This window comes from Jaculus jaculus, chromosome 7 (assembly GCF_020740685.1).
Source record: "Jaculus jaculus isolate mJacJac1 chromosome 7, mJacJac1.mat.Y.cur, whole genome shotgun sequence".
Taxonomy (NCBI): Eukaryota; Metazoa; Chordata; class Mammalia; order Rodentia; family Dipodidae; genus Jaculus; species Jaculus jaculus.
The window spans coordinates 119267469-119292307 of NC_059108.1; the positions used below are offsets into that span (position 1 = coordinate 119267469).

Consider the following 24839-nt stretch of genomic DNA (forward strand, 5'->3'; position numbering starts at 1 on the left):
TTGTCTCCCACACGTTTACTTCCTCCCTGCCAGCCCACGTCCACCCCCCACCCCCCCATGAACGTAGCTCAGCCTTCACAGCAGCGCTAAGCATCTCTCTGGAAGGACCGCGTCTAGTGGCTCCTTTCAGGCACGTTTGCTTGGTGGGTGGGATGCGGGGCAGTCCAGTCCTGAGCACAGGATGGGAGGCGAGGCCAGCAGTCCTATCAGAGCCCCGCTCCGCGGAAGCCCCGCCCCGCCCGCAGAAGCCCCGCCCCTCCACCCCATCGGGGGCACTGGCCCCCGGGGGGTCGGTAGCCCGGACAACGCCCGAGACGCCCCGTACGAAGAAGCCATGTTCCGAGTGCCCGAGTTTTACACCAGGAGGAGGCAGCTGAACCAGCCGACCCCTACCCCGCTGGAAGTAAGTGCAGCCCGGGTTGCCCCCACTCCCGGGGCCGCGGCGGGCGGAGTGCCTGGCGTGGCCCCCGCCGCGCCCCGCGCTCCCCCGCGGGAACCTGCGCGGGCTGCCCTCCCTCCCCCGCTCCCTCCCCGGGAGTGACCTGCTGGCTAAGAGCGGGCCAGGGTTAGACTAACTCAGCTTTCCTTCCACTCTTCCCTGGTTTGCTGCGCTGCCTTTCCATCCTGAACCCACCCCTAAGAACCTAACAGGATAAAATCAAGTTTAAACAGAAAGCACTTGAACATTTTACGCCTTAGGGAATTAGAGAATGAGTAGTTGAAGTTATTAAAGCTCTGGGGTTTTTTTGTTGTTGTTTCTTGTTTTTTGTTTTTTGAGGTAGGGTCTCACTCTAGTCCAGGCTGACCTGGAATTCACTTGGTAGTTTCAGGGTGGCCTCGAACTCACAGCGATCATCCTCCCTCTGCTTCCAGTGCTGGGATTAAAGGTGTGCTCCTTATTAAAGTTTTATTGTGGCACATGCGTTGTAAATTTTATGTTTATTTTTCATGCCATCAATTCCATTCACAGCAATGCGGCTTGCAATTAGGAATGTGGTATTGGAACGATGACATAAGAGGTCTGGAATTCAGAAGGTAAGTCTTCACAGAACTTCATTAGAGCTTCTATAATGGTTACGTGACCCTGAGGGGAAAGGTAATATAAGAGTACAAAGATTCCAGCGCAATCCGCTACCTGGAGGTAATCATGATGCTGAGCAGCCTTTCAGGCATCATTTTCTGCCTAGTCCTCAGTTTGCTCTGTGAACTAGCTATTGTGCTGAGCAAGCATAAGCACTCCTTTAAAGCAGCTGAATGTTAATCCAGTTTACCAATATGGGATTCGGGTTTCCAAGGGCTAGATGATTTGGGGGAAGCAGATGTAGTGGCCAAGCATGGTGAGTCGCGCCTTAAATCCTAGCACTTGGGAGGCAGAGGTTAGGAGGGTTACTGTGAGTTCAAGGCCAGCCTGAGACTACATAGTGAATTCCTTTCTGCATTTTCTTCTCCCACCCACCCAATCTCTCTCTCTCACACACACACACATTTTCAAATAAATTTTAAAAAAATTAGTAAGGATTCCTAGTCTTGCTATAATTTTCTTCTCTCTTTCTCACATACATTTTCAAATAAAAAGTAGTAAAGATTCCTAGCCTTGTTATAATTCATTCCCTCTTTCTCTCTCTCTCTCACATACACTTTTTCAAATAAAAAAAGTAGTAAAGATCCCTTGCCTTGCTGTAATTTTCTTCTCTCTCTCAAATAAATAAAATCTACAGTAACTTAGCATTCTAAAAATTTCTGAAATTTCCTCTCTCCCTCTCTCTGCCTCTCTCACTCACACAAATAAATAAATAAAAATATGTTTTAAATGATAAGTAAAATGTTGTTGTTGTTGCTGTGCTCGGGCTAATTTAGGGCCTTGAGCATGCTAGGCAGCGCTCTGCCGCTCAGCTACCTGTGCAGCCCAAACTTAGAAACTTTTCTAGTCCTTACAACAGCTATTGAGGCATCCATTAATATCTTCATTTATTTTTCCAGGTTTAAAAATTAATGTATTGGCAACATAAATGTACACGCTGTGCCTCCATCAGACTCCCCTCCCCTCCCCCTCCTCGGTCCTCCCTCCTTCATACCCCCTTCACTAACTTTCTCTTCTTTCCAACCAGACTCTCTTCTATTTTGAGGTCATGGTGTTTTGACACTTTTAAAAAACAATGCTCTTCAACATCCATGACAACATGTTGAGGGGTCCAGTATTCTGCAGGTCTTATGCAGGTAATGACGGCTGCTGTGAGGTCGTGAATGCACCATTCCAACCCCCCCCCCAATCTTTTTGTTCTTACATTCTTTCCACCACCTCTTCCTCAATGTTCTCTGCTCCTTGGAGATGTCATCCTTAGTAACATCACCCACCAGTGTTGTGGTAGATTCACTCACTGGTGGTGTGGAGCTCACCAATCAGGCTAGACTGGCTGCCAGCAAGCTCCAGCAATCCTCCTGTGTCCACCCACCCTGCACTTGGGCCATGTCTAGTGTTTTTTTTTTTTTTTTTTCCAAGGTAGGTTCTCACTCTAGCCCGGGCTGACCTGGAATTTACTCTGTAGTCTCAGGGTGGCCTCAAAGTCACGGTGATCCTCCTACCTCTGCCTCCGGAGTGCTGGGATTAAAGAAGTGCGCCACCATGCTCCCGCCCCCCCCCCCCACATATCTAGCATTTTTTATGTGGGTACTGGGGATGGAGCTCAGATCCTTGCAAGGCAAGGCAAGCGCTTTACTGACTGAACCACCTCTCCAGCCCTGAAAGCAGGCGCGTGATGAAGGTCCGCACATCAGGCGTCACTGCCGCCCCACTGGACTGGACAGGGCTGATCCATGTGTGGAGCCTAAGTGTCCTGAACAGTGAACAGCAGAGGACAGGAAAAACTTCCTAGGAGAGGTGGTATTCAGCCTCTGACCTGAGAAAGAAGAGGGGCTGGTGAGGTGATTGGGTTGGGGAGGCTGAGGGTGTGTTCTTGACACAAGGAACAAGCACGTGCGAAAGTCCCACCCTGAAACGACCTCAGACACACGGGACTGCAGTGATTAGGTAGGCAGGAGGCAGATATAGGGAATATTAAAGAACAAATTAAGGGGCTGGAGAGATGGCTTAGTGGTTAAGCGCTTGCCTGTGAATCCTAAGGACTCCGGTTCGAGACTCAATTCCTCAGGACCCATGTTAGCCAGATGCACAAGTGGGCGCACGCATCTGGAGTTCGTTTGCAGTGGCTGGAAGCCCTGGCATGCCCATTCTCTCTATCTATCTATCTGCCTCTTTGTGTCTCTCTATCTCTCTGTCACTGTCAAATAAATAAAAATGATTAAAAAAATATTTTAAACAAATTAAGGACTTGGGCTGGAGAGATGGCTTAGCGGTTAAAGCACTTGCCTGCAAAGCCAAAGGTCCCAGGTTCGATTCCCCAGGACCCACGTAAGCCAGATGCATAAGATGGTGCATGCGTCTGGAGTTCATTTGCAGTGGCTGGAGGCTTAGTGCATCCATTCATTCTCTCTTCTCTCTCCCCCTCTCTCTCAAATCAGTAAATAAAAATAAAAATATAAAGGGCTTAGCAGTTAAGGTGTTTGTCTGCAAAGTCAAAGGATCCAGGTTCGATTCCCCAGGACTCACATAAGCCAGATGTACAAGATAGTGCATGTACCTGGAGTTCTGTCCCTCTCTCTCTCAAATAAATAAATAAATAAATAATAAATTTAATTTGGCTGGGGCATGGTGACACAGGCCTTTAATTTCAGTACTTGGGAGGCAGAGGTAGGAGGATTGCTGAAAATTTGAGGCCAGCCTGAGACAACATAGTGAATTCCAGGTCAGCCCAAGCTAGAGTGAGACCCGACCTCAAAACAAAAATATATCTAAGTCAAAAACAGATCATGAAACTTCTTGCATACCATGCTCAGGGATTTGACCTTTAGATGGCAAAGAAGAGCCATGGAGGCAGGGAAATAATGTGTAATTACTAACAAAACGACTGCTAGACTGGAGATGAGGAGTTCAGTTAAACAGTTGCAGAAATTCAGTTGACTTAAGTTGGTGGCGGTGGGAAGAAAGGGGTGTTGGCAAATTCAAGATTTATGCCGGGCGTGGTGGCGCACGCCTTTAATCCCAGCACTCAGGAGGTAGAGGTACGAGGATCACCATGAGTTCAAGGCCACCCTGAAACTACATAGTGAATTCCAGGCCAGCCTGATCTAGAGTGAGACCCTCCAAAATAAAAAAAATCAAGATTTATTGAAGAAATTGTTAGCGGAATGTGTGAAATTCCTCCAAGAAGGAATGAAGTGTGACGGTTGCATGCATACAGGCCCTTACGTAAGGAACATATACCTGAAAAGGAGCTTTTGAAGAAGACGGAGAACTTTCAGGGAGAGGAGGAGGAATGTGAAGTGTCCTGAATGCAGAGAATCTGGTTTGCCAGGCCACAGCCTGTTCTCAGGGGCTCTCAAGTTCTGTCCCATCAGCATACGATCTGGAAAGTTCTCCCAGGGTTTTAGTCTTCCTCTGCATAGGGCAGGCTAATTTTGATACCCACTGCCGAGAGGAGTTTCGAGACTTCCAGTGCGAATGGAGGGAAGGTGGACCTCTCTCCTCCCCAACCTTGCAGCCTTGGCATCCTTACTGGCTGGGTGACGGGAGATCAGACCCTTGGGAGAAGACCCAGCTCTCTACTCCCCAGCAGATCTTGCCTGGCCTGATCAAGTGACACCTCAGGGGTATATTGCATCAGGGTGTCCAGAACCTGAAAGCCGGAAAGGTGGTCATTACTCCTCCCTAGGCAACTCAGGAAGAGAGAGAGTGGGATTAGAGGGACACCTGAGTTTAAATCCTACCTCTGCCACTTACTAAGTGCTGATCATTTGCCCTGGACACTGAGCTTCACTGATTCTCAGAGCCATATGGTTAGAATCCAGACCTAGGTCCTGCTACAAAGGGCCCCACTTCTTGGGAAGGAGCCCTTTCAGATAGCAAAACCCTAAGTGGAGAAGGCTACAGGCAGGTTGAGGTCACACACTCAGCCTGCTTAGCTCAGAGACAGCCTGACCACTATCACATTACATACGTTTCATATCAACTAGTCTGATTATTTTTCCAGGTGCCCTATCCAGGAATGTCATTGGTACTTTTCAGACATCTGCCTCAGCCAGCTGGAAATCTAGTAAGGTGATGCCAGCTGTCCTTGGAGCCATTTACTTGTGGCATTCCCCCCAGCTGTCTCAAAAGGGACCTTAAAATATCCAGCTGTGCTGCCCCTGGGTGGGCTCAGGCTCCTTTCAGACCCTGTTGCTTTGACAGCTCTCTAGTAAACCCTTTGACACGACTCTGTCTCTCTGGAGTCCTGTTCCCTAACACCTAGCACCTACCGTGTGACATAAGCCAAGAATGCCTCAGGAGGAGTAAAGCATTGCATAGTTCATCAACATTGCTTTCTTTTCTTTTCCTTTCTTTCTTTCTTTCTTTCTTTCTTTCTTTCTTTCTTTCTTTCTTTCTTTTTCTTTTCTTTTCTTTTCTTTTCTTTTCTTTTCTTTTCTTTTCTTTTCTTTTCTTTTCTTTTCTTTTCTTTTTTTTGAGGTAGGGTCTCGCTGTAGCCCAGGCTGACCTTGAATTCACTGTATAGTCTCAGGGTGGCCTCAAAGTTATAGCGATCCTCCTACCTTTGCCTCCCAATTGCTGGGATTAAAGGTACATGTCTGGCTTAACATTGCCTCCTTTATGTGTGTTGTATGCATGGGTATGTGTACACATGAGGTCGCATGTGTGTATATGCCTATGCATATGCAAGTAGGTGTGTATGTTGGAGGCCAGAAGTTGATGTCAGGTGTCTTCCTGGATTGCTGTACACTTTGTGTGTGTGTGTGTGTGTGTGTGTGTATGTATGTATGTATTTATTATCTCTCACTTGAACCCAGAGCTCACCAACTCAGCCAGTTTGCCCTAGGGACCCCCATCTTTGCCTCCAAAGCTCTGGGATTATCAGAGGCCATCCAACCGACCGGCATTTACATGTGTGTGCTGATGGTCCAGACGTTGAGTTCTCACACTTGCACAAGGGCTTCACCCACTGAGCCATCTCCCAGGGTCCCTCTACCTAGTGTGTTAAACAAGGGAGTACCTTTGTCCACAAGCCACATCTATGTTGGTCTGTGAGGTCTTCTTCTCTTGGTCAGTGTCAGTAGTTCTAGTCCTTCTATCTCAAGTGCATTCATTCCCAGCTGGAAGAGACCCAGCAAGGATGGGGTAGGACAGCTTTTAAAAAAATATATTTTTAACATTTACTTATTTCTTTTTGGTTTTTTGAGGTAGGGTCTCACTCTAGCCCAGGCTGACCTGGAATTCATTATGGAGTCTCAGGGTGGCCTCGAACTCATGGCAATCCTCCTACCTCTGCCTCCCGATGCTGGGATTAAAGGTGTGCGCCACCGTGCCTGGCACCTTTTCTTTTTTATCAGGTTTGATTCTTCAGGACCCACGTAAGCCAGATGCCCAAGGGGGTACATGCGTCTGGAGTTCGTTTGCAGTGGCTGGAGGCCCTGGTATGCCCATTCTCCCTTTCTCTCTCTCTCATAAATAAAAATAAATCTTTAAAAAATAGAGAGCTCTTTTTTAAAAAATTTAATTTAATTAATTAATTTATTTGATAGAAAGAAGCAGGGAGAAAGAGAAAGAGAGAGGGAGAGAATGGGCATGCCGGAGCCTCCAGCCACTGCAAACAAACTCCAGATGCACATGCCTCTTTGTGCATCTGGCTTATGTGGGTCCTGGAGAATCGAACCCGGATCCTTTGGCTTTACAGGCATGTTCCTTAACCACTAAGCCATCTCTATAGCCCCGAAAGTTCTTTTTTTTAAAATGGCTATATTAAGGACAGTGGTAGTGATATGCATATTAGAAATTCAGCAAGAGCCATTAGAATACTCAATATTTGATTTTTTTGTTTTTGAAGATGCTGAATGGTTTGCCATGAGGAGGCACCAACTTCATGATTTTTTCCTGTCTTTCTCTATCAACGATTTTCAGGTTGTGCAGTTAATAAATGAACACATTCCTAGGAGAGGCAAACAATGCAGAAGTCCAGCAGTTGTAGAAGATAACTTCCTCACTGTCCCACCATTGCCATTTAATATTTTTCCTTTTTTTTTTTTTACTAAACAGAACCTTTGTATGGACACATCCATGCGTTAGTGCCGTCATTTCCTTGCTCCCTGTCCCCACTCCACCGAGGGCCCTCCTCAGTGGGATTGCTGGTATTCAGCATGGAGTTGTGGGTTATGAGTTGTGAGAGCTGGAGTGAATCATTGGGGCGGGGCTTTTTCCTTTTCTGAGGTAAGTCTCTAGCCAAAGCTGATCTGGAACTCGTTCTATAGCCCAGGCTGGCCCTGAACTCAGTGATCCTCATCCTCAGTGTTGGCATTAAAGGCATGAGCCACCACACCCGGCTTCCTTCTATCTTTTCCTTGCTTCCCTACCCCTAATATCTCAGCATCCCACTCCCATAAGCCTAACTGGGCAGCCATAAGAGGAGCACCAGAAAGCCGGGCATGGTGGTGCACACCTTTAATCCCACTCAGGAGGCAGAGGTAGGAGGATCGCCGTGACTTTGAGGCCACCCTGAGAATACAGAGTGAATTCCAGGAGACACTGAGCTAGAATTAGACCCTCCCTGAAAAAAACAAAAACAAAACAAAACAAAAAACCAACCAAACAAAAAACAGGAGCACCAGAAAGAATGGAAATCTTAGCAATCACCCACCGATTAATTTGGTGCCAATGGTGAAAACAAAGAAGTGAAGAGAAGCACACATCATAATTCCTTTTGTTTTTTTTTTTTCATTTTTAAATATTTGTGTGCACGTGTTTGTGTATGGATAGACGTGCGTGTGCTACAGTGTGCATGTAGAGGTCAGAGGTCAACCTCAAGGTGTCCGCGCTCTGCCTTCTTCCAGGTGGGTTCTTCTGTAAGTGCGGATGGATGCCAGACCAGGTGCCCATGAGCCTTGCCTTCTCCCGACTCTGCCTTCTGCTGGGATCACAGACACATGCCCCACTTTGCATTCAGTTTTATATGGGCACTGGGCAATTGAACCCAGGCTGACAGACAAGCAAATGCCTTTAACTGCTGAGCCATCTTACCAGCTCCTGTCTGGATTTTTTTTTTGGGGGGACAGAGTATCAGGTAATCCCTGCTGGCCTTGATTTTACTATGTAGCTGAGGATGACGTTAAATCCTGATCCTCCTGCCTCCTTCTCTTCCCAAGTGCTAAGATTATAGGCATGTACCACCACACCCAGAAAATAAGCATTCTGATGAGGTGACATCATGTACTTGCTTGGGAGCTAACCTATTATTACCATATGAATATTGCCAGGAGGTTGGCAAGGCCTCCTGGGAGAAGTACCAGGCTAACTTTAGTACTCTGTGGCGGGAGGGATTTCTCTCAGATGAGCTCCTTGTGTGATTTGACAAGAAGGTAATGGGTCTGTGGGATTGATGTCCATCTTTGGAGAATGAGTGAAGTTGGGGGAAAGTTCTCTCACTATACCTATGCTTAGGTTTGATAGAGAGACACATGACTTTGGGCAGAGGTAAAGCTTCCAGTTGGGTTACAATGCAGCACTGTCTCAGGCAGGAAAGTAAGTCACCCGCAGCGGGCCCCCAAACCAGTGTGTTGAGCAGGCAGCAAGGGTTCAGACACTCCTGCGAGTCGGACTGTGTGCTCTGTGTTTTAATTAGACACTACCTATGTTCAGGGTCATAGCAGTTCCTCTCACATAGCACAGTCTCAGTATATATTTCCTGCTTATTGTGGTCGGTTGCTGGTTAGACTTATTGTTCCCTCATAGATCTTGTACAGCTTAAGAAATTCTGAGTTGCCAAGTGTGATGGCACACACCTTTCATCCCAGCACCTAGGAGGCAGAGGTGGAGGATCACTGTGGGTTCAAGGCCAGCCTGAAACTACAGGGTGAGTTTCAGGTCAGCCTGGGCTACAGGAAGACTCTACCTCAAAAACAAACAAACAAACAAACAAAAACAGGTGCTAAATCCTCCCTGGAGAAAGAGCAGGCCTTCAGAAGGGTCACAGAGTGATCCTGACTCCTGACATGGCACTTGGGAGGCAGAGCTGCCTGGTGGCTAAATACATAGCTCTGTGGCTACAGGAAACGGGCGCCATCCTGGTTTCACCAGTTGCTGTATAATCTCAGTCAAGTTGCTTCATCTTTAAACTTCAGTTGTCCTCACATGTGAAAATGATGGTAATAGTAATCTTTTCCTCATAAAGTTGCTATGTGGTAAATGAGATTGTACCTAAAAGCACTTGTACATTTAAACATTTCCTTTCCTCCCTTCCTTCTTTTTTTTTTTTTTTTTTTTTTTTTTTTTTTTTTTTGGTTTTTCGAGGTAGGGTCTCACTCTGGCCCAGGCTGAGCTGGAATTCACTATGGAGTCTCAGGGTGGCCTCAAACTCACGGCGATCCTCCTACCTCTGCCTCCTGAGTGCTGGTATTAAAGGCATGTGTCACCACGCCCGGTTCTTCCTTCTTTATGGCTTTTTGAAACAGGGTCTTGCAGGAAGCCCATTCTGGCACAGAACTCACTATACAGAGCAGGCTGGCCTTGAACCCACAAAACTCCACCTGTCCCTGCCTCCTGAGTGTTGAGAGTCCAGGCATGCACAGTGCCATACTTGGCTAAGTTTCCTAAGATCTTCAGACAGAAGGTGTGTGTGTGTGTGTGTGTCTTGTTTGTGATGAAGGCTGCTAATCTTTCTCTAGTGACTCCATATGCAAACAGATGAGATGAACCCTGCTGTGCCTGAACAGATTCAGCCTCCACTCTTTTTTTTTTTAATTTTTTTGTTACTTTTATTTATTTATTTGAGAGTGACAGCCAGAGAGAGAAAGAGGCAGATAGAGAGAGGGAGAGAGAATGGACGCGCCAGGGCCTCCAGCCACTGCAAACCAATTCCAGACGTGTGCGCCCCCTTGTGCATCTGGCTAACGTGGGTCCTGGGGAATCGAGCCTCGAACGGGGGTCCTTAGGCTTCACAGGCAAGCGCTTAACCGCTAAGCCATCTCTCCAGCCCTAGCCTCCACTCTTGATATACATTGTTAGGAACTGTGGTCATGATAGGTAGTTTTCTGTGGGGTGGGGCTGGAGGTCAAGTCCCTAATTGTCTCATTTCCATTGCAGTTTCACACCTACAATAGAACTGAAGGAGAAAGGGAAGAAAGGCAAGGCGGTTCACTTTGCTGAAGCTGATGGCCCGGCTTCTGAAAGGTGCCTGAACTTCTCATCCAAGCCAGTGCTCCTTGGTGGCGCCTCTCAGCTCTTTTACTTCAGCCTCTACAAACTAGCCCTGTCGCCTTTCTTGAATTGCAGATACCCACACACAAAAAAAAAATCCCAAACAAACAGTATTTCAGAATGACAGTTGGTGCTACAAATAGTTTGTGTATATATACATACATACATACATACACAAATATATATATATATATATATACTTATATATATATATATTTATAAAATGTGGCTATTAGCAAATTCTCAACTTCTTACTTTTGCTTTTAATCTGAAAATTAAGCAGCTACACCAGAACCAAGTGTTTTTTTGGTTTTTTTTTTTGTTTGTTTGTTTGTTTCAATACCTGGGATTAAACCAAGGGCCTCACACATGCTAGGCAAACACTTTACTACTGAACATCATCATCAACCCACTAAATGATTTACATTTTATTTTTATTTATTTAGGGTTTTTTTTGAGGTAGGGTTTCACTTTAGCCCAGGCTGACCTGGAATTCACTCTGTAGTCTCAGGGTGGCCTCGAACTCACAGTGATCCACCTACCTCTGCCTTGCAGGTACTGGGATTAAAGGTGTGTGCCACTGTGCCCAGCTCTGGTTTAAATTTTCTATTTATATTTACATGTTAGACAGTCTCATGCTTCTCTCTCTAGCATCATAAATACAATGTTTAATAAAGTATACTCTAAAAATGATACTACATTAAATAAAATTCATGGGTGACACTTGGGTTCTCATTGCTTTATAATAAATGCTTCATGAAATATTTTTCTTTTATCTATTTATTTGAGAGAAAGACAGACAGAGAGAAGGAGAGAGAGAGGATGGGCACATCAGGTCCTCCAGCCACTACAAACTAACTCCAGACCCATGCACCAACTTGTGCATCTGGCTTACGTGGGTCCTAGGGAATCGAACCTAGGTTCTTTGGCTTTGCAGGCAAGTGCCTTAACCGCTAAGCCATCCCTCCAGCCCACAAATGAAATCTTTCAAAACACTGCCAGAGACTGTTGTCTCTCAAAACAGGTTGACAGATAAGAAGCATGTTTCCCGGGATGAAAAGTCAGCGAAGTCCTTAGAGAAACGAGGTCAGCAGGGCAATGTCACGCTGGAGGATGTGAAGTGTGAGTAACCCTTCTCCTCACCCACGTCGTCACCTGGCCAGAGCCTCGGCGGCGGCTTGTCTTCTCAACCGTCCCCTCTTCTCTCCTTCCAGTTGTGGCTTTGCTGTTACTGCAAGACACTGAGATGCAGCGGATCTGTTCTTTCACAACATTTATGAGGTAATGCTGGTGAGGCACGGCAGAACTCTTGGGTCTGATTCTAGAGAAGGAGCTCAAGGCTGTTTCTGTGTAAGCCATCCACCCAGGACTGGGAAGTCACAGGGCCCTGAAAGGCCCAAGACAGAGGGTGAGCCAGCATGTGGGCACAGCTCCACATGGACCACACTGTATCTGCATCATATGCAGAAGATCTGCCCATTTACTGGGCAGCTGTTATTTTCTGGCAGTTCTGCTGGGCAATCCCAATAAGACAGTAACTTCTAGTTGCATGACTCTGGGCATTTCTTTGCCTTTCTAGGCATCAAGTTCTGCAACCACAATACGGGGAAGGAAGAGTGCCTCTGAGAGTAACGGAGCCTTTCTCCATTCTTGGGTGGCCAGTAACTCGGGCTAAGGTGCCAGGCGGTCACAGTCGTGGTCACACAGAGCTTCCACTGAGCCAGTGGGCTTTGGACTCTGAATTTCAGAAACCATAGGAGATTAAGATGTTATTATAGAGCTTGAGAGAAGGGGGAGACTCCTGTTGAGATGGATGGGAAGGGGTCCCCAGAGGTAAGGAGGAGAAGCCAGCTGGTGACTCTGCTTGGGGTTCTTATGGGAAGGGGAATTCCTTTAGGGAAGGAGAAACCAGGTTCACCAGGCTTTGAGGTAAGGGATCAAGTTCCTAGTAAGTGGGGTGGGGGGATCTTCCCAGGAATATTAATTACCCAGGAAAATATGGAATCTTGTGGAAAGGGGGTAATTCTTTTTTGTAAGAATTTAAAAAATATATTTTTATTTTAGAGGGAGAGAGAGAGAATTGGCACACCAGGGCTTCAGCCACTGCATTCGAACTCCAGATGCTTTCACCACCCAATGGGCATTGCGACCTTGCGTGTGCCTCACCTTTGTGTGTCTGGCTTATGTGGGATCTGGAGAGACATCGAACATGGGTCCTTAGCCTTTGCAGGCAAGTGCCTTAACCGCCAAGCCATCTCTCCAGCCTGGGGGTGATTCTTTCTGGTGCAATCTTAATTATCCAGGAAAGAAAGAGAGAAGGTAACAAGCACATTCTCCTCATAGGCTCAAGGATACTTCCAAAATTTAGCCAAGGAGAAAGCTGTTCACTTCAGGGGTGGTGTTACCCTAAGCTGCCTAGTCAGTTTCTGTCTCCATCTTTGTATGACACATGTGGCCACACTTCATGTGACACTCCCACTTGTGAGGGACTTGGTTACCTGATGCCACTGGCACCGCTCCCATGTCCCCTCAGCAGTCACGTGAAGGCTGCTAATGGTGAACACCTGAGCTTTACTCTCAGCAGGACAACCAGGTTGGCTGCATGTTAGAGTGGTGTTGGTAGATAAATATCCCAGCTTCCTTGTGTCAGGACAGCTGTGCAGATGTTTCCTGCACTGTCTCCCAGAGTCCCTGCAGGACGGAATTACATAAGTGACTAAGACAAATAGCAAAGATTTGAGTGTGCAGCACCCACCCCGCTGATTACCAGAGGAAAGAAAGAAAGAAAGAAAGAGAGAAAGAAAGAGAAAGAAGGAAGGAAGGAAGGAAGGAAGGAAGGAAGGAAAGAAAAAACAAAGGAAGAAAGAAACTAACTAACTTTAGGGCTGGAGAGAGAGTTTGGTGGCTAAGGCATTTGCCTGTAAACCTAAGGACCCAGAATTGATTCCCCACATCCCCATATAAGCCAGATGCACATGGTGGCACATGTATCTGGAGTTCATTTGCAGTGGCTAGAGACCCTACTGTGTCCATTCTCTTTCTCTCTCTCTCTGTCTAATTAAAAATAAAATATATTTTAAAACTTTAAGGCTATATTCATGCATATTTTGGTAAGAGAGGATGTTACACATAAGTATCTGCTATAAAAAAGTTCAGAAAGAGGGCTGGAGAGATGGCTTAGCGGTTAAGTGCTTGCCTGTGAAGCCTCAGGACCCCGGTTCGAGGCTCGGTTCCCCAGGTCCCACGTTAGCCAGATGCACAAGGGGGCGCACGCGTCTGGAGTTTGTTTGCAAAGTCTGGAAGCCCTGGCGTGCCCATTCTCTTTCTCTCCCTCTATCTGTCTTTCTCTCTGTGTCTGTCGCTCTCAAATAAATAAAAATTTAAAAAAAAAAAAGTTCAGAAAGAGGGCTGGAGAGATGGCTTAGTAGTTAAGGCATTTGCATGCAAAGCCGATAGACCCAGGTTCAATTCCCCAGGACCCATGTAAGCCAGATGCACAGGTGGCATGTGCCTGGAGTTGGTTTACAGAGGCTAACGGCCCTGGTGTGCTCATTCTCTCTCTCTCTATCTGCCTCTCTCTCAAATAAGTAAAATGAATTAAAAATTTTTTAAATGTTTAAAAAGTTCAGAAAGAAAGGGGCTGGGAATATAGCTCAGTGGGAGAGTGCTAGCCTAGCATATGTGAGGCAGTTGTTCGAATCCTAGCTCCACCAAAAGCAAAACAAAACAAAATAGAAAGTTCAGGAAGAATTCAGAATTCATTTGCACCACTATGGAATAGGATAGTGACAAAAGGCTGAGGGAAGAGAATGGTTTCGTTTGTATATATCTAAACTTTTATTTTGTTATAAACAGGGCATGCTGTGTAGCCCAGCTGGACTTGAGCTTACAATCCTTCTGCCTCTGTCTCCAAAATACTGAGATAATAGGCACAAGGTATCTTACCTGGCCTATAATATTTTTATGTATTTGAGAGAGAGATAAAATGGGCCAGGGTCTCTTCTTGCTGCAAACAAACTCCAGACATGTGCTGTTTTGTGCATCTGGCTTTACATGGGTATAAGGGAACTGAGCCAAAGCCAGTAGGCTTTATAAGCAGTTAGGTACTCAGCCGTCTCTCAGCCCCTGTACATTTTTTAAATTTTTATTTATTTTTTGCTTTCTTTTTTAAAGATAGGGTCAGCTGACCTGGAACTCACTCTGTATTTTTGTGTTTTTTTAATATATAGTATAGTTATTTATGAGGGAGAGAGAGAGACCAGAACCTCTAGCCACTGCAAACAAACTCTAGATACATGTGCCACCTTGTGCATCTGGCTTTATGTGGGTACTAGGGAATTGAACCTGGGTCCTTTGGCTTTGCAGGCAAGTGCCTTAACTGCTAAGCCATCTCTCCAGCCCCTGGAACTCTGTACTCCCAGGTTGGCCTCAAACTCATGGTGATCCTTCTACCTCTACCTCCAAGTGCAGGGAATTAAAAGCATGTGTCACTATACTTGGCACATTTCTTTTTAATAATGGAAACACAGAAACACATTATTTATATAATAAAAATTTGTAAAAATGAAAAGTATGGGCTGGAGAGATGGCTCAGCAGTTCAGTTGCTTTCTTGCAAACCCTAATGACCTGAGTTCGAGTCTCCAGTACCCCCATAAGCCAGTTGCACAAAGTGGCACATGCATCTGGAGTTCATTGGCAGTGGCTAGAGGCCCTGGCATATCTTTTCTCACTCTCTCTCTGTCTGTCTGTCTACTTGCAAATTTTAAAAAGTTAATTTAAAAAAGGAAAACAATAGAAAATATTACTAGAAGAATTTAGTCTGGATACACACACACAGACACACACAATCAGATTTTTTAGGGTTAGGGAAATCACTAAGTGGTTAAAGGCACTTGCTTGCAAAGCCTGCTGGCCTGGGTTTGAGTCTCCAGTCCCTATATAAAGTCAAATGCACAAAGTGGCTCATGGATATGGAGTTCATTTGCAGTGGCAAGATATCCTGATAGGCCAGTACTTTTTCTCTTACACACACACACACACACGATTTACATCTCCAGCAGTTAGTGGGTAGAATTTCAGTGGTAACTTAGCTGTGTGACAGGTATGACCTGTATGTTTATTGGGTCTTCTGCTGTGTCCCATTATTTTTTATTAACAACCTGATATTGGAAATAGGTCAATGTTGATTTCTTTTTTCTTAATATTTCCCCGCAGAAATAAGAATTTTGACCAATTTCTCATGGCATTATTGTACTATTTGTCTTATTACTTGGAAAAACTCTCATTAGAGAAGAAACCCCAAAGCTACATGGTGTAAGTAAGATTCTTGTAATATGTTGTTTTATTTGTTTGCATGCGTGTGTGTGTGTACAAGCATGTGACACAGGATGTATACGGCGATCTGAGGACAACCCCTGGGCATGAGTGCTTTCCTTTTCCCTTCTTTGAGACAGGATCTCTTGCTGCTGCTACAAACAACAATTTAGCTGGTCTGCAAGCTTCCGATTCTCCTGGCTTTGCCTACCATTGCCACAGACAAGTTGGGAATCACAGATACATGCACCACTTTGTGTCTGGCTTTATGGGTGCCGGGGAATTGAACTTGGGTCAACAGGCTTTGCAAGCAAGCTCCTTTAAGTGCTGAGCCATCTCCCCAGCCCTGCCCCTCTTAAAAACTGTTATTTATTTATTTATTCATGTGTGCGTATGTGTGCCATGGGCACACGCTTGGAGGTCAGAGTTGTCTGTGTTCCACATTCTTTGAGATGGGGGCTCTTGCTGCTGCAGACAAGTCTGGCCCATGAGTGCCTTTACGTGGCTACCGGGGAGTTGAGCCCCAGCTGGCTGGCTTTGTAAGCAAGTGCCTTTAACCACTGAGCCATCCCAGCCACTGGAGCTTTGTCCCTTCAGTACATGATGACATACTTCACATTCTTCTGGTATACTAAGACATTTTATGCAGAAGATTTTGACCATTTTTGAAGCTCACTGAACAATTCATATGGAAATTTGTGCAACAGAATATTCCGGCTAACATAAAACAATAGTGTTCAATAATGAAAGGCTTATTTAGGGCTTAAATTCTCCTAGTGACCTTTTTTTAAAATTTCTTATTTATTTATGTGAGAGAGGCAGACACACAGAGAGAGAATGGGCATGCCAGGGCCTCCAACCATTGCAAACGAACTCCAGATGCACATACTACCTTGTGCATCTGACTTACGTGGATCCTGGGGAATTGAACCAATGTCCTTGGGTTTGCAGGCAAATGCCTTAACTGCTAAGCCATCTCTCCAGCCCACCTTTTTTTTTTTTTTTTTTTTTCAGTTTTTTGAGGTAGGGTCTCATTATAGCCCAGGCTGACCTGAAATTTACTATGTAGTCTCAGGGTGGCCTTGAACTCTTGGTGATTCTCCTACCTCTGCCTCCCAAGTGCTGTGATTAAAGGTATATACCACCATACCCGGCCCACCATTTTTTTTTAAACATAGGGTTTCACTATAGCCCAGGCTGACCTGGAGTTCACTATGTAGTCTCAGGCTGGCCTCGAACTCACAGTGATTCTCCTACCTCTGCCTCCCGAGTGCTGGGATTAAAGGCGTGCGCTACCATGTCCGGCTAGTAACCATTTTTTAAAAGTATAAAAAGAAGCCCAGCACTTGGGAGTTTGAGGCCACCCTAAGACTACATAATGAATTCCATGTCAGCCTGGACTAGATCAAGACCCTACCTTGAAAACCAAAAAAAAAAAAAAAAAAAAGTAAAAAAATACAGGTGGAATTAATTTTAGTAGTTATTTTAACTTAATGACTCAAAAATATCATTGCACAATATGCAGTCAATACTAGGAAGTTGTTAATGGGACATTTTACTTTTTTAAATATATATATATATAATTTTTTATTGACAACTTCTATACTTACAGACAACAAACCATGATATTTTCCTCCCCTCCCCTTCCCCACTTTCTCCTTCATAACTCTGCTCTCTGTCATATCCCCTCCCTCTCTCCATTAGTCTCTCTTTTAATTTGATGTCATCATCTTTTTCTCCTATTATGAGGGTCTTGTGTAGGTATTGCTAGGCACTGCGAGGTCTTGGATATCAAGGCCAATTTCTGTCTGAACAGTTGTATGTAAGGAGTGGTACTCTTCCTTTGGCAATTACATTCTTTCCACCACCTCTTCCACAATGGACCCTGAGCCTGGGATTTTACGTGTTTTTGAAATAAGCCTTTGAAGTCTGATATCTCATAACATATCTCAATTCAGATGAACTCTGGAAGGCACAGAACTGACATGTAGCTAGTGACTTCAGTGCAGAACCAGGCAGGTACAAGTGGGTTTTTGGTGGCGCACACCTTTAGTACCAGTACTCGGAAGGCAGAGGTAGGAGGATCACCGTGAGTTCAAGACCACCCTGAGACTACATAGTGAATTCCAGGTCAGCTTGAGCTAGAGTGAAATCCTACCTCAAATTTTTAAAAATATTTTATTTGTTTATTTGAGAGAGATAGAGAGAGAAAGGGAGACAGAATGGGTACATCAGGGCCTCTAGCCACCGCAAATGAACTCCAGATGCATGAGCTACCTTGTGCATCTAGGTTTACGTGGGTCCTAGAAAATCAAACCTGGGTCCTTAGGCTTTGCAGGCAAGTACCTTTAACCACTAAACCATTACTTCAGCCTTACATGCTTTTTCTATGCTTACAGAGGTTTTGATGAAGGGTTTGTAAGCAGCTAATTTTTAAAAAGCTAAGAATTTGGCCAAAATAACATTCCACATCACAAGAAAAACTCTAAGGTTTCTTAGGCTACTTGTTAAAAATTTAATTGCTTTAGGCAGAAGTGGCTCAGAGCTGTGCACCCTGGGCAAGAATTGGGAACTCAGAGTCCAGAGCAGAACAATGCCTCTCAGGCTTGGTGACCTTTCACAAGCCCTGGAACTTTCCAAGTGTCCAGTCTGCCCTCCCCAGTACATGTGGAAACAACCCAGTGATTGAGCTGTTAGGAATGCCGGGTAGCGCCATTAGCTTGTAGCTGCAGAATGCTTTAAACCATTAAGCTCTTGTGTACGTTCAAGCAGTTTGGGAAATGGACGGCTAAACAATCTGGGAAACATAACGGTTATGTAAAGAACCCAGTCGGTCAGTGCGCACTGCTGCTCCTGTGACGCCAGCATGGTAAGCAGCATGCTTGTTATTTCAGAGTGGCATTTCTCAGCAGCACACCCAGAGCACGGGAGCTTCTCTGGTTGAGGCAGGAGCTGACGCCAGCCACGGCTCAGAAGGCTGGAGGAGTCCTACCATTCCCGGACCCAACTCAGTAGATTCTGATGGCATTTTGGCTTGTTTTATTTTATATGATCTCTTCTAATTCTGAGGCTTCTCAGTAATCTAGCAGAGATATTTTTTTTTAATATTTTTATTTATATTTATTTATTTATTAGAGAAAGAGAGAGAGAGAGAGGAAGAATGGGCACGCCAGGGCCTCTACCCACTGCAAATAAACTCCAGACACATGCACCACCTTGTGCATCTGGCTTACATGGGTTCTGCAGAATTGAATCTGGGTTCTCAGGCTTCACAAGCAAGTGCCTTAACTGCTAAGCCATCTCTCTTGCCCGAGATTTGTTTTATATACATTCATTTATAGGTAATAGAGCAGAAACCTTTCTTAATCTCCGTCCTCCCTCCCTCCCCTCTTTCCTTCCTTCCTTTTCCTTCTCCTCATCCTCTTTCTTTCTTTCGCCTTGCTTTTGTTTTGTTTTGTTTTGTTTTGTTTTTCGAGGTAGGGTCTCACTCTAGCCCAGGCTGACCTGGAATTAACTATGGAGTCTCAGGGTGGCCTCGAACTCACGGCAGTCCTCCTACATCTGCCTCCCGAGTGCTGGGATTAAAGGCATGTGCCACCACACCCGGCTTTTCTTCTTGTTTTTGAGGCAGGGTTTCACTGTAGCCCAAGTTGATCTAGAACTTACTCTGTAGCCCAGGCTAGCCCAGAACTCACAGTGAAACTCCTACCTCAGCCTCCCATGTTCTGGGGTTAAAGGCACAAGCTGCCATACCTGGCTAATTATTACTACTTTTTATTTATTTTTGTTTTGTTTTATGAGGCAGGGTCTCACTCTAGCCCCGGTTGACCTGGAACTCACTCTGTAGTTCAGGCTAGCCTCAAACTCATAGCGATCCTCCTACTTCAGCTTCCCAAGTACTAGGATTAAAGGCATGAACCACCACACCTTGCTTAGTTATTTTTAAAATGCACTAAAACTTACTAGAATATGGTACTATGATTTTGTAGAAGAAATTGTATAGAATGACAAAAACAAACCAATCAGGCTGGAGAGATGGCTCAGCAGTTAAGACATTTGCCTGAAAAGCCTAAGGACCCAGGGTCAATTCCCCAGTACCCACATAAAGCCAGATGCACAAGTTAGTGCATGCATCTGGAGTTCATATGCAGTGGCTAGAGGCCCTGGTGTGCCCATTCTCTATATCTCTGTATGTGCCTCTTTCCCTTTCCTTCTCTCTATCAAATAAGTAAGTAAAAAATATTTTTAACAAACAGTTGAAGCTTCAAGACTATTTATTCTAGGGCTGCAGAGATGGCTCAGCAGTTAAGGCATTTACTTGCAAAGCCTGGGTTCAATACCCCAGTACCTACATAAAGTCAGATGCACAAAGTGGTCTGGAGTTCATTTGCAGTAGCAAGAGGCCCTGGTTTTCCCATTTTCTCTCTCTCCTGCTCCTTGCAAATAAAAATATTTTTAAAGTCAGCTGTGATGGTGCCCACCTTTAATCACAGCACTTGGGAGGCAGAAGTAGGAGGATCACTGTGAGTTCAAGGCTAGCCTGAGACTACATAGTACACTCCAGAGCAGTCTGGGCTAAGGTAAGAATATACCTCAAAAAACAGAAAAAATATTTTTTAAATTATTGATTCTGAAAATACATGATAACCTTTCATTTCCAGTTGTCTGGTAGTCAGTTTTAAGGTTTTTATTCTGTTATATTTACATTTTTATTTATTTATTTGAGAGTGACAGGCAGACAGAGAGAGAAAGTGGCAGAGAGAGAATGGGTGAGTCAGGGCCTCCAGCCACTGCAGTCAAACTCCAGATGTGTACGCTCTCTTGTGCATCTGGCTAACATGGGGCCTGGGGAACCGAGCCTCGAACCGGGGTCCTTAGGCTTCACAGGCAAGCGCTTAACCGCTAAGCCATCTCTCCAGCTCAGTTTTAAGTTTCTTAGAGACATATTTAGAGACATAGAGACAGTCTGGCCTTGAAGTCACTAGGTAGCTGAGGTTGTCATTAAACTGCTAATCCTACTGCCTCTACCTTCTAAATTCTGAGATTATAGGCATTGTGCTGGGATCAGTACTGAGTCTCTGCAGATACAAAATTTCCTGTCTGATTTTAAATAATTATAAAAGGAGTATATTTCCAAGAGAGACATTATTAGGCCAAAAATTGATAATCATTTCTGTCCTCTTTAAATTCTTTTCAAATGTTCTTTTCAGAGGATCCTTTCAATTTTATGTTACCAACAATATGTAATATATCACTTTCAATAGCGTTTTGTCAATGTTACAATTTAGAGAGAGTGGGTTAGTGCTAGGAATCAAACCCAAGGCTACCCCCATGAATACTCCTGACTATGCCCTATCCCCTCATGTGCATTGTGAAAGCATTCATGTGAACCTCACACTGGGTTAGTGGGTAAGGGCTGGGCATGTTCAGAGCCCTGATTGTCCCTAGCAGCATATAATCTGGATGTGGTGGTACAGACATATAATCTTAGCACTTGGAAGGTAGAGGCAGGAAGATCAGAAGTTCAAGGTCATTCTCAGCTACACAGCTGTGTTTGAGGCCAGCCTGGGCTACATGAGACCTTATATTTTAAAAAAAAGCAGGGCTGAAGAGATGGCTTAATGGTTAAGGCACAGGCCTGCAAAGCATAAGGACCCAAGTTCGATCCTCAGTAACCACGTAAGCCAGATGCACAAAGTGGCCCACGCAGCTGGAGTTTGTTTGTAGAGGCTAGAGGCACTGGCATGCCCATTCTCTATCTCTCTCACTACACACACACACACACACACACACACACACACGCACATCTGCCTCGTTCTCTCTCTCAAATAAATTTAAAAATATTTTTAAAAACTACAGAATGGGGCTGGAGAGATGGCTTATGCGGTTAAGCGCTTGCCTGTGAAGCCTAAGGACCCCAGATTGAGGCTCGATTCCCCAAGACCCACGTTAGCCAGATGCACAGGGGGGCGCATGCTTCTGGAGTTTGTTTGCAGTGGCTAGAGACCCTGGTGTGCCCATTCTCTCTTTCTGTCTGCCTCTTTCTCTGTGACTGTCATTCTCAAATACATAAAGAACAAAAATTTTTTTAAAAAAACTACAGAATGTCTAAGGCAGTGTTACACAATGAAGTGAGAACACTAATACAGTGTGAGGGGTCGTTTTTCAGACATGGAATTTTGATGCAGACAGGACAGCTCTGCCTGGAATTCTGTATCCCTTCCCTTTACACCCCACCTACTCCCCAGGGCTTTTTCCTTTGTGGCATCTCAGAGCTTAGGTGCTTTGTGTGTATTTCCAAACGTGGTCCAAGGACCATCTGCCTCACGACCACTTGGAGTGGCTGTATTCACTTCCATGGGCTCTGCATTGGAAACCTGTACTTTTAGCACTACCCCAGGAATGTTTTCCATAATTCATAATTTACAAAAACCTGAGGACTCTTAGCCATAGTGTTTCAAAGCATCTCCTGGAGGTCATTTGGTTTGTTTTGGTTTTGGTAGCATGAGGAAGATGGTTAGCCAGTGGCCCCTCTGGCAAAGTGTGAGGGAAGGGTACTGAAGGAGGCAGGGCCGTGGGCGCATGTGAGAGTGAGCTTGGGTAATGGGACACTGGGCACTGAAACTTGAAGCCTGCTTTCTTCATTCCAGAAATTCATTTTATTCTGGTGACTCACAAGCCTTCACTGGTGATGACATGTGCTTTGAGACATCCACACTCTCTGTAGCCCCATCCCTCTCCTCTCATGGCCTGCCTTTATATAGTCAGCCTAGGGATTAACCCCATAAGGAGCAGAGATTTGCCTTTGTTTAGAGTGCATTTTATTTGATTTCTGGTGATACTTCTGTTTTCAATAGCAGCATATAGGAATGTGTTGTCAACATTAGTTCCTACTATTTTGTACTTCAAAAACTTTTAAAGTTGGGGACTGGAGAGATGGCTTAGCCATTAAGGCGTTTGCCTATAAAGCCAAAGGACCCTGGTTCAATTCCCCAGGACCCATGTAAGCCAGATGCACAAGGGGGTACATGTATCTGGAATTCGTTTGCAGTGGCTGGAGGCACTGACATGCCCATTCTCTTTCTCTCTCTCTCTGTCTATCTCTTTTCTCTCTCTCTCTCTCAAATAAATAAATTAAATTTTTAAAAAACTTTTTTAAAAAATTTATTTATTTATTTATTTGAGAGCAACAGAAAGAGACAGAGAGAGAGAGAGAGAGAGAGAGAGAGAATGGGCATGCCAGGGCCTCCAGCTACTGCAAACGAACTCCAGACACATGAGCCCCTTTGTGCATCTGGCTAACGTGGGTCCTGGGGAATCAAGCATTGAACCGGGGTCCTTAGGCTTCACAGGCAAGCGCTTAACCGTTAAGCTATCTCTCCAGCCCTAAAAAAAATTTTCAAGTTGGGTTTCAGACCTGCTGTGACTTAACAACAGATTGTCTTTTAGAAAATTTCATTTGTAATTCAACTAGAGCTGGGGCCATATTTTCACAGGGAAGCAATGTTTGTTTATTTATTTATTTTTATCACTGATGCCAGTAGTTGCCAGCAAATGCCTGCTCACCAAACAGTGCTGAGGTCACAACTAAGAGCAGGCCCGCATGCACGGAGCCCTCAAACTCAGTAGTTCCTCGCGGGCCTGGAGGAAGCCCTGGCAGCTTTCTGAAACAGCAGAAATGTGAGCTGCCTTAGCAATCAGCACAGGTAACTTGTTACCTGAGTGTACAGTAGCAGTTACCTTCTTGTTGCTGGGGCACAGCCCCCCCCCCCCAGACAGAAGCAGCTAATGGAAGGAAAGGGTTCATCTCAGGTTTTCTGTTGAGAAGCTTCATCATGGTGGAGAAAACATGGCAACCAGCTCACATCTTCATACACCAGCAGGAGGACAGACAGCCAGAGTGGGTATCATGTCTCCAAGTGAAACAGGAAGGCTGGCTGTGTGCGCAAGCTCTGAACACCCAGTAGTGCTGCCCTAGTGAGCCGCAAAGCCCGCCCCCAGTGACGTACTTCCTCCAGCAAGGCTCCACCAGCCACGATTAAGTAGGAGGCTTAACCACAAATACTGGAAGCTACCATACCAGGCAGCTTCAGGTTCTCTCAGATGAACTTCTAAACCAGGCACAGTTATGAAGGAAGGGATATATATATGGAAGTTTACAGATCCAGGGGAAGTTCCATAATGGCAGAAGAAGCTGGCCTTTCACAGGTCCAAGCAGAGAGAGAGAAGCCACAGGCCAAAAGCCACACAGCACAGCACACTTCAGGAAGTCCAGGAGGAGCTCTGGGAAGTTGCATATCTTTAGATTGGAATTTCAGATCCACCACCACACCTGAGGGCTGGACCCTAAGGTCCACCTCCTCCAGCTAGTTGGCTGCAGATCTAAATTACAAACTGGAATAAAACACGGAATATACTGGAGGCCACCTATTCAAACTACCAAGGCTACATCCCACATTCAAAGCACCCCATCTTCGATAGGAATCAGGACTAGCTGCATGGAAAATTGAGGCTGCAGGACTGGGGAGATGGCTCAGTGGTAAAGTGCTTGCCATGCACCTCTGAGTACCTGAGCTCAGATGCCCAGATCCCACCCAGAAGTGGGAAGGCTTTGGTAATCCCAGTGTGCCCCTGAAGAGAGAAGGGAGGCAGAGGCAGGAGAATTTCCTGGAATGGCAAATAAGAGACCCTACCTCGAAATGAAATGGAAGGTGAGGACTAATCCAGAAGTTGTCCTTGGACCTCCATACATGTGCCTGTACACATGCACATGCACACCCACACACCCACTAAACAATAAATACAATAAAAGTGAGGATGCTTAAAGTGTAAGAACTCTATAGATGAGTGAAAACCCACCAGAGCTTTCAGGTGCTGTCTCCAGTGATTAATGATCATTAAGGGTCTTTGGGGACTTTCCTAGGCCTGGGTTAGCTTAAGTAAAAGTAACCGGCATTGGGTGTGGTGGTGCATGCCTTTAATTCCAGCTCTCGGGAGGCAGAGGCAGGAGGATCGCTGTGAGTTCGAGGCCATCCTAGGGACTACATAGTGAATTCCAGGTCAGTCTGGGCTAGAGCAAGACCCTACCACGACAAACCAACCAACCAAACAACAACAACAAAAACTAATTGGCAAGTGAAATTTGTTGACTTGCTAGTATTTCTTTCAACCTAGTGTAATTCTGACTTGTTGCTAATTAATATAGTCATATTGCCAGAATTTACTCAT

General features: G+C 45.2%; 1 protein-coding gene across 5 annotated transcripts in view; it reads left to right on the top strand.

The window, feature by feature from the left end:
* The first annotated feature begins 304 nt into the window (after positions 1-304).
* Positions 305-24839, top strand: part of Ppp1r36 (protein phosphatase 1 regulatory subunit 36) — a 29647-nt gene continuing 5112 nt past the window's right edge. For 4 of the 5 annotated variants that reach the window (XM_012949502.2, XM_045154788.1, XM_045154791.1 and 1 more), the window contains exons 1-6: positions 305-403; positions 971-1035; positions 10184-10270; positions 11322-11419; positions 11512-11578; positions 15513-15611. In XM_012949502.2, coding sequence (XP_012804956.2) covers positions 335-403; positions 971-1035; positions 10184-10270; positions 11322-11419; positions 11512-11578; positions 15513-15611 — 485 coding nt within the window. In that variant the 5' untranslated portion in view covers positions 305-334. The remainder of the gene's footprint in view (positions 404-970; positions 1036-10183; positions 10271-11321; positions 11420-11511; positions 11579-15512; positions 15612-24839) is intronic. The other variant, XM_045154789.1, reaches the window with a different exon arrangement.